Raw genomic sequence first — 13,657 nt, 5'->3', positions numbered from 1 at the left:
GGAGGACTAACAAGGCAAGGGAACACATGATGAACGGTAGGACTCTAGGAAGTATAGAGGATCAGAGGGATCTTGGTGTGCATGTCCATAGATCTTTGAAGGCAGCAGGACAGGTAGATAAGGTGATTAAGAAGGCATATGGGATACTTGCCTTTATTAACCGAGACATAGAGTATAAGAGGAGGAAGGCTATGTTGGAGCTGTATAAAGTTTTAGTCAGGCCACAACTGGAGTACTGTGTGCAGTTCTGGTCGCCACACTGTAGGAAGGATGTGATTGCACTAGAGGAGGTGCAGAGAAGATTCACCAGGATGTTGCCTGGGCTGGAGTGTTTCAGCTATAAAGAGAGATTGGATAGGCTGTTTTCCTTAGAGCAGAAAAGGCTGAGGGGGGACTGGATAGATGCATACAAAATTATGAGGGGCATAAATAGGGTAGATAGGAAGAAACTTTTCCCCTTAGTGGAGGGTTCAGTAACCAGGGGGCAGAAATTTAAGGTAAGGGGCAGGAGGTTTAGAGGGGATTTGAGGGATTTTTTTTTCACCCAGAGGGTGGGAGGTATCTGGAACACACTGCCTGAAAGGGGGGTAAAATTGGGAAACCTCACGACACTTAAGAAGTATTTAGATGAACACGTGAAACACCATTGCACACAGGGCTACAGGCCAAGTGCTGGAAAATGGGATCAGAATAGATAGGTGTTTGATGCCTGGCACAGACACAATGGGCCAAAGGGCCTCTTTCTGTACTGTAAAACTCTATGACTATGACTCTAGGACTAAGGTAAAGGTAGATTAAATAAAATATTTATCTGTAACTTATCCTCACTGACCCACCTTATGACAACTTCCTCCTCTATGTTTACTCGTTGCTTTTTCAAATTCCCTCAATGTTTGTTTTCTGCACTCTGTCAAGTCTGACATTGCTCCCAATTTTAAACCTCAGACCTCTCCTGAGGTTTGCTGTGCCCAGCAGCTCTCTATACACCTGATCTTATTCCTGAAGAGAGACTCTTCAGTTTTCATGAGGCTGGTGATGACAATGCTATGAACACAACACCTTTACAAGACAACCTGAGTGAGCACAGTGACCACTCCATTCACAACAGCCACAGTTTTACTCACTTCCCTTACTAAAAGAAAATTTCTTCTCCAATGTTCTCAGGGCAACCCTCAACATTCCATAACCTGGACAAAGGATGAGCAACCAGTGGACACAGCCCGTGTCAATATCCGGAATAGCCCCAGGGACACAATCTTATTCATCAGGAAGCTGGAGAGAGGGGATTCAGGAAAGTACAAGCTGACGGCCCAGATAGACACCCTGGTGGATGATGTGGTCATTGACATCCAGATTGTGGGTATGAAAATGTATAATACTTAGAAACATTACTGTGAGTCTGAGTTGAAACATAGTCATTACAAATGTGCTGAAATTAAAAATAGATGCAGACAAACACAGGAATATGGTTGTGTCAGTTCATTGGTAGCACACTTGTCTCTGAGGCAGAAGCTTTGTGCATTCAAGTCCCACTCCAGGGACCTGAGCATCAAATCCAGGTTGACACTCCAGTGAAGTACTGAAGCAGTGCAGTACTGTCAGAGATGACAGTGGTTAAGGTCTGGAATGTGCTGCCTGAGAGTGTGGGGGAAGCAGTTTCAATCAAAGCTTTCAAGAGGGAATTAGACTGTTATCTAAAAAGGAAGAATGTACAGGGTTATGGGGAGAAGGCGGGGGAATGGTACTGGGTGAATTGCTCATTGGAAGAGCCAGTGCAAACATGATGGGTCGAATGGCCTTCTGCTGCCCTGTAACGGTTCTGTAATGTGTTCTGGTCATTATCTCCTCGCTGTTTGTGGGAGCTTGTCCACAAATTGGCTGCTACCTTTGCTGCATTAGACAGTGAATACACTTCAAAAATATTTCAGTGGCTTTAAAGCTATTTGGGATGTCCAGACACTGTGAAAAGCACTTTTAGAAATGTATTTTATCCAATTTTTCCTTTTTCTTTCACTAGCCATCTATCTTTGTTAGGCAAGGGTAGTAACAAAAGCAAGGTCGGATACAGATCAGCCATGGTCTAACATGAATGGCAGAACAGGCTCGAGGGGTTGAATGGCCTCCTCATGTTCTTGAGTTCCAATCCCACTACAGCAAATTGAGAATTCGAATTCAAATAAAATTTAAAAACTGGTGAAATCAGTAAAGGGTAATGGTTGTGCCAGCTGGCACCCTGGGCTGCCAGTCTGAGCTGGAAATGTTGGTTTAGCCCATATACTGGAAGGTGTCCAAGTTTCCCAAACCCAGCATGCCACACTTTACATGGGATTGGATAAAAGAAGCCATGCCAGGCATATCAGCAGCCAGTGTGACCAAACTTGCCATTTCCGTGCTTCCTTCCACACCCAGCTGGCAAAGACTGAGGTAATCTGCCTTCCCAGGGCCTGGCCAATCAGAAAGACAGGTACCAAACTTCTCTCTGTGGAGGTAAGACTCTGAGTTCCATCAGGGACGAGTGGTCTGATGCCCACCTGCATTTCATATGCCTGAGCTCTGTAAGGCACAGATATCAATGGCTGGACTGAAAGTGTATCTCATAGGATATCCACCAGGCCCCTCACCCATTCAGTCAGAAGTTGAGCCAGTGAGAGGGGAAGAAGTGGTGGAAAAGGGGTCGTTCATTTAAGATAGAGATGAGGAAAAAACTTTTCTCTCAGAGGGTTGTGAGTCTTTGGAATTCTCTGCCTCAAAAGGCAGTGGAAGCAGAGCCTTTGAATACTTTTAAGGCAGAGCTAGATAGATTCTGGATAAGCAAGAGTGTGAAGAGCTATCGAGGGTGGGCAGGAGGTTACAATCAGATCAGCCATGATCTTGTTGAATGGCGGAGCAGGCTTGAAGGGCCAAGTGGCCTACTCCTGCTCCATGTTCATATCCCAATTCCTGGCTCCTCTGCCCCCAAAAGGGCCCAATTACCTCCCATGAAACATGCTACAAGGCAGATCGCTGACCAGACAGCAGGAAACATGGTACAAGACACATCACTGACCAGACAGCAGGAAACGTGCTACAAGGCACATCACTGACCGTGCAGCAGGAAACATGGTACAAGGCACATCACTGACCAGACAGCAGGAAACAGGGTACAAGGCACATCACTGACCAGATAGCTGTGATTAATCTTGCAGAAAAGCCTGGTCCTCCACAGAACTTGAAGATGTTGGACGTGTGGGGATTTAACGTGGCATTGGAGTGGCAGCCACCAAAGGACAATGGAAATGCTGAAATCAGTGGCTACACAATTCAGAAAGCTGACAAAAAAACAGGGGTAAGCGGAATGAATAACAATTTGATCATCCATGCATTGCATTAAAAGATCAGCGCAACAGATTTGCCACGATTAGTTTATGTTTTCCATTCCAACTAACATAGTCTCATCCTCAGAGGTCCCATCAATTACCTTGATTTTATTCTCAACCAAATCTCATTAATCCTGAAAGTTATTGAGTAACACTCTCACCTCTGAGCAAGAATGCCGTGGGTTGAAGTTGCACGCCAAAGACTTTAACACACAATCCAGGCTGATGCTCCAATATAGCTGTACTGAGACAGTGCTGCAGTGTCAGAGGGGCCATCTCTCAGATGAGTCATTAATCTGAGGTCCAGCCTGCCCTCTCAGGCGAAGGTGGAAAGCCCCACAGCAATATTCCAAGAAGGGCAAGGGAGTTCTCCCCGGTCTTAACATTTATCCCTCAATCGACATCGCTTAGAAGTGTAATTGGTCACTAATCTCATTGCTGTTTACGGGATGTTTCTGTGTGTAGGGATGGTGGTGTAGTGGTAGTTTCACTGGTGTAGTAATCTAACAGTCTGGGAGACACAGGTTTAAATCCCACCATGGCAGCTGGTGAAATTTAAATTCAATTAAATGTCTGGAATTAAAAGCTAGCCTCAATTATGGTGAACCATGAAGCCATAATTCATTGCTGTAAAAACCCATCTGGTTCACTAATGCCCTTTAGGAAAGGAAATCTGCTGTCCTTGCCTTGCCTGGTCTGCCTACATGTGACTCCAGACCCACAGCATTGTGGTTGACTCTTAGCTGCCCTTTGAAATTAGGGATAGGCAGCAAATTCTGACTTTGGAGGAACATCCAAATCCCATGAAAGAGTAAGAAAAAAATGACTGCTGCATTTCCTACATTGCAACAGTGATTGAAGAATGTCATTGTGAAGTGCTTTGAGGGGAAAGGTCTATCACTGTTAGTCTTTCTATTTGGAGCTTCTAATGTTTCAGTTGCCCAGTCTCTGAACCTTTTGTAAAGCAAGCTGTTTAAACTGAAACAGTGACTTCTGAGAATCATATCTGCTTCACTGGGCCTGTGCAGATAGTCAGAGAACCAACAAGAGGGAAGAATGTACTTGACCTTGTCCTCACCAACCTACCAGTCATAGATACATCCGTCCATGACAGTATTGGTGATAGTGACCACCACGTAGTCCTTGTGGAGACAATGTCCCATCCTCATACTGAGGACACGCTCCATCAACAACCGTCTAAATGGAATAGACTCAGAACTGATCACACAACTCAAAACCAGGCATCCATGAGGTGCTGTGGTCTATCAGCAGCAGCAGAGTTGTATTCAACCTCATGACCCGGCATATCCCTCACTCTGCCATCACCACCAGGCCAGGGGACCTACCTTGCTTCAATGAGGAGCGTAGGATGCCATGCCAGAAGCATGACCAGGCATACCTAAAAATCGATGCCAACCTGGTGAAACTACAACACAGAACTACACAAATGCTAAAAAGGGAAACAGTATGTAATAGAACTAAGCAATCCCACAATCAATGGATCAGATATAAGCTCTGCAGTCCTGCCACATCCAGTTGAGAATGGTGGCGGACAATTAAACATAAGAACATAAGAACATAGAAATATGAACAGGAGTAGACCATTTGGCCCCTCAAGCCTGCTGCACCATTCAATAAAATTGTGGCTGATCCTCATGTGTTTTGATTTCCACATTCTCATCTAACTCCGATAACCTTTGATCCCTTACCTAACAAGAATCTGTCGAAGGGTCATGAGGACTCAAAACGTCAACTCTTTTCTTCTCCGCCGATGCTGCCAGACCTGCTGAGTTTTTCCAGGTAATTCTGTTTTTGTTTTGGATTTCCAGCATCCGCAGTTTTTTTGTTTTTAAGAATATATCTACTTCTGTCTTAAAAATATTCAACGACCCCGCCTCCACCATCTTCTGAAGCAGAGAGTTCCAAAGTCACACAACCCTCTGAGAGAAAAAATTTCTCCTCATCTCTGTACTAAAAGGGCGACCCCTAATTTTAAAACAGTGCCCCCTAGTTCTGGACTCACCCACAAGAGGAAACATCCTTTTGATGTCCATCTTGTCAAGGCCATTAAGGACCTTGTATACTTCAATCAAATCACCCCTCACTCTTCTAAACTCCAGTGGAAGAAAAAACTCACTCAGGGAGGAGGCTCCACAAATATCCCCATCCTCAATGATGGAGGAGCCCAGCATATCAGTGCAAAAGATCAGGCTGAAGCATTTGCAACAATCTTCAGCCAGAAGTGCCGAGTGGATGATCCATCTCGGCCTCCTCCAGAGGTCCCCAGTATCACAGATGCCAGTCTTCAGCCAAGTGAATTCACTCTACAACACTGGCATCTACCCAGCTATGTGGAAAATTGCCCAGATATGTCCTGTACGCAAAAAGTAGGACAAATTCAACCCGGCCAATTACCGCTCCATCAGCCTTTTATTTTTTATTTGTTCATGGGATGTAGGCATCGCTGGCTAGGCCACCATTTATTGCCCATCACTAATTTCCCTTGAGAAGGTGGTGGTGAGCTGCCTTCTTGAATCACTGCAGTCCATGTGTTGTAGGAACAAGCACAGCCTCCTCTCAATCGTCAGTAAAGTAATGGATGACATTGTCGACAGTGTATCAAGTGACGCTTACTTAGCAACAACCTGCTCATCGATGCCAATTTGGGTTCTGCCAGTGCCAGTTGACTCCAGACATTACTACAGCCTTGGTTGGAGTCATACCTACCTAACACAAAGGAAGATGGTTGTGGTTGTTGGAGGTCAATCATCTCAGTTCCAGGACATCACTGCAGGAGTTCCTCTGGGTAGTGTCCTCGGCCCAACCGTCTTCAGCTGCTTTATCAATGACCTTCCTTCCATCATAAGGTCAGAAGTGGGGATGTTCTTTGATGATTGCACAATGTTCAGCACTACTTGCGAATCCTCAGACACTGAAGCAGTCCATGTCCAAATGTAGCAAGACCTGGACAATATGCATGCTTGGGCCAATGTATGGTAAAATTTGCACCACACAAGTGTCAGGCAATGACCATCTCCAACAAGAGAGAATTTAACCATTACTCCTTGACATTCAATGGCATTACCATTGCTGAATCTCCCATTATCAACATCCTGGGGGTTACCATTGACCAGAAACTGAACTGGATTAGCCATATAAACACTGTGGCTACAATAGCAGATCACAGGCTGGGAATTCTGCAGTGAGTAACCCACCTCCTGACTTCCAAAGCCTGGCTACAACCTACAAGGCACAAGTCAGGAGTGTGATGGAATACCCTCCAGTTGCCTGGATGAGTGCAGCTCCAATAACACTCAAGCAGCTTGACAACATCGAGGACAAATCAGCCCACTTGAATAGCGCCCACTCACCACCTTCAACATTCACTCCCTCCAGCACGAGTGCACCAAGGCTCCTTTGACAGCACCTTCCAAACCCCAACTTGTAGAAGGACAATAGCAGCAGATAAATGGGAATACCACCACCTGGAAGTTTCCCTCCAAGTCACTCACTATCCTGACTTGGAAATATATCGCCATTCCTTCACTGTCGCGGGTCAAAATCCTGGAACTCCCTCCCTAACAGCACTGTGGGTGTACCTACACCACATGGACTGCAGCGGTTCAACAAGGCAGCTCACTACAACCTTATCAAGGGCAACTAGGAATGGGCAATAAATGCTGGCCCAGCCAGTGAAGCCCACATCAGAACAAAGAATTTTTACTAATTGTAGCCGGAGAATCAACTGCAATGGTTTCTCTTCCCACTCCTGCACTGTTATGTCTGGTGACCCTCCCAGGATCTATCCTTGGCCCCCCCTCTTATCTACATAATGACACTCAATGACATCACCCACAAACACAGTGTTAATTCTCACATGCCCACTGATGACATCCAGTTCTAACTTACTAGCACCCCTCTGAAAACCGCCACTGTCTCAGAATTATCAAACTACTTGTCTGACATCCAGGGCTTGAGCACAAACATCAAGACTGACACTCCAGTGAGTCCTGAAGGAGTTCTGCACTGTTGGAGGTGCCAGCTTTCAGCTGAAAATTTAAACTGATGTTCTCTAATGTGGACATAAAAGATCCTATGTCACTATTTTGAAGAGGAGAGGTGTTCTCCCTCGTGTCTTGGCTAATATTTATCGTTCAGCTAATATCATTAATACAGGTTATTTGACCATTATCACATTGCTGGTAGTGGGAGCTGGATGTGTGAAAAGTGGCCGCTACATTTCCTACATTTCAGAAGTATTTAATTGGTCATAAAGTGCTTTGAGACAACCAGTGACGCTAAAAGGTGTTATGGGAATACAAGTCTTTCTCCCCCAGCTGACTGTATGCTCACAGCCCTGCTGTTCTGTTTGACCCTGAGGTAAACCTTCGACCACATATCTGCCATCTTCACTCAGGCTGTTTATTTCCACCTCCGTACTTTGGCCGACTCTGCTCCTGCCTCAGCTGATCAGCTATTGAAACCCTCAGCCATGCCTTTGTAACCTCTGCAGTTGACTATCCTAATGCATAACTAAGGATACAGTGGACAGTGGTTTGGTTGTTCACTGTCAGATCTGAGTGGAAGACTTAAAGTGCCACTGGGTCCTGATCTCATCTGCTAAAACTGCTCACTGTTCCCAGACCATCCTGAAATGCAAAGATAACCACCCACCCCCCCACCCCCCACCGGCTTCCTTTCTCTACTGCAAACTGTCTTCTTAAATCCCACTTCCCTGTCCCCTCCATTCTCCCCTCCAACCTCACTTCCATCAATAAGTGCAAGGTCCTTGTGGACTTTCTCATCACTAAGACTGACCATCCAATCAGATGTCTCCATCACATTCCTCCATTCCCCCCCTTCCACTGGCCACCTGACCAAACTTCCTCTAAGGTTGCTCTGTGCTCTTTCCTGAAATCACTTCTTTCTCTAGTTTCTGTCCTATCTCCTGTCATGCCCTCTCCAAGCTCATCTTGTCCATGAGACCCACTTCCTGCTCCCCCGACCCTGTTCCCACTAAACTGCTGATCACCCAACTTCCTCTCCTGGCCCCTATGTTAGCCAACATTGTAAACGGTTTTCTCTCCTGAGGTGTCATCCCTCTCTCCTTTAAAACTGCTAACATCATCCATCTCTCAAAAAAATAACCCTTGACCCCTTGCAAGCTACCACCCCATCTCCAACCTCCTTTTCCTCACCAAAGCTCTTGGACTGCTGTTGCTTCCCAAATTCATGTCCATTTTCCTGGAACTCCATGTTTGGATCCCTCCAATCAAGTTTTTTACCCCCTGTCACGATACTGAAACGACTCTTATCAAAGTCACAAATGTTGTCCTATGTGGCTGTGACAAAGGTAAACTTTCCCTCCCCATCCTTCACAACCTGTCTGTAGCCTTTGAGATGGTTGACCATACCATCCTCTCTAATGCCTCTCCAATGTCTTCCAGCTGGGTGGGACTGCTCTCATGTGGTTCCATCATCTGTCTAATTGTAGCCAAAGAATCACTTGCAATGGCTTCTGTTCCTGCTCCCACACCGTTACCTCTGGTGTCCCCCAAGGGTCCAGTCTGTTTCTCCCATTTCTCATCTATGTGCTGTCTCTCCACATTAATTTGCTGTCATCCAAAACTCTGCTGCCCATGTCCTTACTCATGTCAAGTTCAGTTCACCCATCACCTCTGTGCTTACTGACCTACATTGGCTCCCAGTCAAGCATTGCTTTGATTTTGAAATTCTCACTTTTCTTTTCAAATCCCTCTATGATCTCATCCCTCCCTATTTCTGTAATCTCTTCCAGCCCCACAACCCTCTGAGATATCCTGGCCTCTTGTACTGTCATGTTTCTATAATGATATAAAGGGACTCATAAGGGATTGTGCAAACACATTGTGGGTTCATTTAAAATAGACACATGAGAACAGATATACATGGATAGAAAGCATGAAGACATCAGCAGCAGGGCTGTGTGTGCTGTGTTCTGCTCACAAGCCAAAGTGAAACTGATACTGGATCACATGACATACTTCCCTTTGAGTGATGGCATACTGCTATCCCGTAAAGGCATATTACAACATGTACACCCCCATTTTAATGCTCCACCATAGGTGCCATTCAGCTGCCTAGCCCTAAGATCTGGACTTCCCCCCCAAAACCTCCAATTCACTTTTCTGCTTTGAGATGCTCCTTAAAACTTACCACTTCTACCAAACCTTTGGTTATCTGCCCTGATATCTCTATGCAGCTCTGTGTCAAAGTTTGTTTTTGAAGCCCCTGTGAAGCACCTTGAGACATTGCGTTAAGTTAAAGGCGCTATAAAATGCAGCTTGTTGTTACTCTTTCCCTTAAGCCTGAAAATGTTTCCCTTTCAAGAATTTATCAAGTTCTCTTTTGAAAGTTATTATTGAATCTGCTTCCACAGCCCTTTCAGACAGCATATTCCAGATCACAACAACTCACTGTTTTTAGAAAAAGTTTCCTCATGTCACAGTTCTGAAAAAAGGTCCTTGGACTGAAATGTTAACTTTTGTGTTCCCCTCTTCACAGATGCTGCCAGACCTGCTGAGTATTTCCAGCATTTCCTGTTTTTATTTCAGATTTCCAGTATCTGCAGTATTTTTTTATTGCCCCATGTTGCCTCAGGTCCTTTATGGATTAGTAACAGTTACCAGAGGAAACAGTTTCTCCTTATTTACTCAATGAAAACCCCTCATGATTTTGAACACCTCTATCAAATCTCCCCTTAACCTACTAAGGTGAACAATCCCAGTTTCTCCAGCCTGCCCACTTAGCTGCACTGTTAGCAGTGCATTCTCACCTGTGACAGAGTGCTCAGAAGGCACAGGGACATTTACTGCATTTTAATGGAGTCTCTGATGTCTGTGTTCCCTCTTTCTCTTCTGTTTTTGACAGGAATGGTTCACTGTGCTGGAGAAGTGCCATCCCTGCTCCTACACCATCTCTGACCTGGTGATGGGAAATCGCTACAACTTTCGAGTCTTCTCCGAGAACTTGTGTGGACTCAGTGAGACTGCAGCGCAGTGCAAGGACGCGGCCTACATCCCTAAAATAAGTGAGAGCTCACCCACTGCCAAAACAGGTGGTCTCCTGAGGCTCAGCAATGACAGCCTGACTGACTGTCAGTCAACGGGCTAATAGAGTCAAAAGGGTATTGGAAAATAGTCGCTTGTATTACAGAGTTTGAGTGGTGCTGAAAAAAGAGACGTTGAAGCTTTTTGTCTTGCACTCATCAGGACACTTCACAAGAACACCAGTATAAGGGAGAGACAACAATTTATACTGTATGAGAAGAGAGTGCAGATTAGTTGGCAAGTGGTGTTGCCATAAAGAATGTACCAGTGATGGTGATTGACTATCATTGTCAAGCGTTGTTTGAAATTTAAACCAGGCAGCTCAACCCTGATTGGTCAAAGCATTGCCCTGAGGAATGAGTCAGCGAATGGCTGTCACTTAATTTATTTAGCTGAAACACACGTTGCACTGTTTGTGGAACAGTGCATCCCTGCACTGTCTGACTACCATCCTCTCCCACACTGACTGACACACACCCCCACCCTCCTGGCATTGTCCATCAATCCCCCACATTGTGTGCCATACCCTTTCCACCACTCACCTAAACACTGTCTAACTACCCTCTCTCATTTTCCAAGTCTCCCCTGGTCCCGACTCCAATACTGTCCCCACACCGCCCAATCCCCTTCCCCTGCTCTGTCTGACTCCCTCTCCCATAATGACCACTTTACCTGGCATCCACTCCCTGGCCGTCCAGCTGCCTGGCTATCAGGTCGGAAACCTCTGAAACAATTTAAAACTAGTCCTGTCATTGAATTCAGCGGAACCTGTGGGAAACCCATATTTATGAAAACCCTTCTTCACCCCCCACATCTCTATCTCTCAAGCTTCTCCTCATAGCAGAGAAGATGCCTATACTCAAGGGTCTGAGGCCAGCTGCTGAGCCAAGGACATTTCAATGTCTGATGAACAAACAGCAATTGCAGCACCATGCTAGGAAGCCTGAGAAGGGTGAAGCTGATTTCAGAACTAGGTTGCATGGATGAGTTATGGTACCAGCCATCCTTCAGCAGCTGTTTCGAGTTGCTGCTCCACACAGTGGGTGGTGACAGCTAATCGTATGTGTGGATCACTCAGTGAAACCCCACCTGTCTCTGGCTCATAACTGAACTTGCCCGAAGTGGCTCACCACAGATTACCAGGGTGTGCTCTGTTTCTTTCCCTAGCCGGGGGACGGGGCTTGGTGATCACTGCACTATCATCAGGACACTCCACACAATCCAGGAATGGAACATTACCATCTCCTGGTCTGCAAAGTTCAGCAGCAATAATTGTATGATCAGTAATTCATATCATGACTCCATCGACAACTGTGACATCAATATCCATCTCCATCTGCAGGTACTACATACAATCCCCCTGTGTACCAAGAGAAAGACTTCACTGAACCCCCTAAATTCACGCAGCCCCCGGCAGATAAGACTGCGACTGTGGGATTCACCACCAAACTCTTCTGCAGCGTGAGAGGAAACCCCAAGGTAAGAAAAGAAATGCTCCCGCACACACTCACACCCACACACACACACCCGCGCACACTCACACCCACAGACACTCACACCCACAGACACTCACACCCACAGACACTCACACCCACAGACACTCACACCCACAGACACTCACATCCACAGACACTCACACACTCCCACCCGCACGCACTCCCACCCGCACGCACTCCCACCCGCACGCACTCCCACCCGCACGCACTCCCACCCGCACGCACTCCCACCCGCACGCACTCCCACCCGCGCACACGCCCACCCGCGCACACTCCCACCCGCGCACACTCCCACCCGCGCACACTCCCACCCGCGCACACTCCCACCTGCGCACACTCCCACCCGTGCACACACTCACACCCACACATACTCACACCCACAGACACTCACACCACAGACACTCACACCACAGACACTCACACCCACTCCCACCCACACCCACTCCCACCCGCACACATTCACACCCACAGACACTCATACCTGCACACACTCACACCCGCACACACTCACACCCGCACATACTCACACCCGCACATACTCACACCCACACATACTCACACCCACAGACACTCATACCTGCACACACTCACACCCGCACATACTCACACCCGCACACACTCACACCCGCACACACTCACACTCACACACACTCCCACCCACACCCACTCCCACCCGCACACATTCACACCCACAGACACTCATACCTGCACACACTCACACCCGCACACACTCACACCCGCACATACTCACACCCGCACATACTCACACTCACACATATTCACACCCACAGACACTCATACCTGCACACACTCACACCCGCACATACTCACACCCGCACACACTCACACCCGCACACACTCACACTCACACACACTCACACCCACACACACTCACACCCACTCACTCTCATCCTTACACACACTCACACACACAAACACACACAAACACTCTCATTCACTATCACTCACACACACGTGCACACACACACACTTGTACACACACACACACACATAAACACCCATATACACACTGTCATACACCCACAATACATTCACTCACACACACAAACACACACAATACACACACACTGTCACCCTCACACTCACACATAGTCATGCACAAACAGTCACTCACACATAAACACACACACTCACTTACCCACACACACTCACACCCCCAGACACTCACACCACAGACACTCACACCCACTCCCACCCGCACGCACTCACACCCGCACACACTCACACCCACCGACACTCATACCCACAGATACTCACACCCACACACACTCATACCTGCACACACTCACACCTGCACATACTCACACCCACACTCACCCACACCTACTCACACCCACACACACTCACACCCACACATACTCCCACTCACTCTCATCCTCACAAAAACTCACACACACACAAACACTCTCACTCACACACACGTGCACACACACGCACTCGTACACACACACATACACCCATATACACACCCTCATACACCCACAACACATTCACTCACACACACAAACACACACAACACACACACACATACAGTCACCCTCACACTCACACATAGTCACGCACAAACAGTCACTCACACATAAACACACACGCGCACGTACCCACACACACTCACTCTCATCCTCATACTCACACGCAGCCACTCACACACATACAAACACACTCATTCTCATACACTCACACACAGTCACTCACC

General features: G+C 46.9%; 1 protein-coding gene across 1 annotated transcript in view; it reads left to right on the top strand.

Annotated features, from left to right (window-relative positions):
- Nucleotides 1-13,657, top strand: part of mybpha (myosin binding protein Ha) — an 86,563-nt gene that overhangs the window by 31,230 nt on the left and 41,676 nt on the right. Inside the window, exons 5-8 of the mRNA XM_041196464.1 lie at nucleotides 1,165-1,360; nucleotides 3,186-3,325; nucleotides 10,266-10,425; nucleotides 11,787-11,923. Of these exons, the coding sequence (XP_041052398.1) occupies nucleotides 1,165-1,360; nucleotides 3,186-3,325; nucleotides 10,266-10,425; nucleotides 11,787-11,923 (633 nt within the window). The remainder of the gene's footprint in view (nucleotides 1-1,164; nucleotides 1,361-3,185; nucleotides 3,326-10,265; nucleotides 10,426-11,786; nucleotides 11,924-13,657) is intronic.

Source organism: Carcharodon carcharias, chromosome 9 (assembly GCF_017639515.1).
Source record: "Carcharodon carcharias isolate sCarCar2 chromosome 9, sCarCar2.pri, whole genome shotgun sequence".
NCBI lineage: Eukaryota > Metazoa > Chordata > Chondrichthyes > Lamniformes > Lamnidae > Carcharodon > Carcharodon carcharias.
Note: the sequence above shows the minus strand (reverse complement) of the source record. Positions and strands in the feature narration are given on the sequence as shown.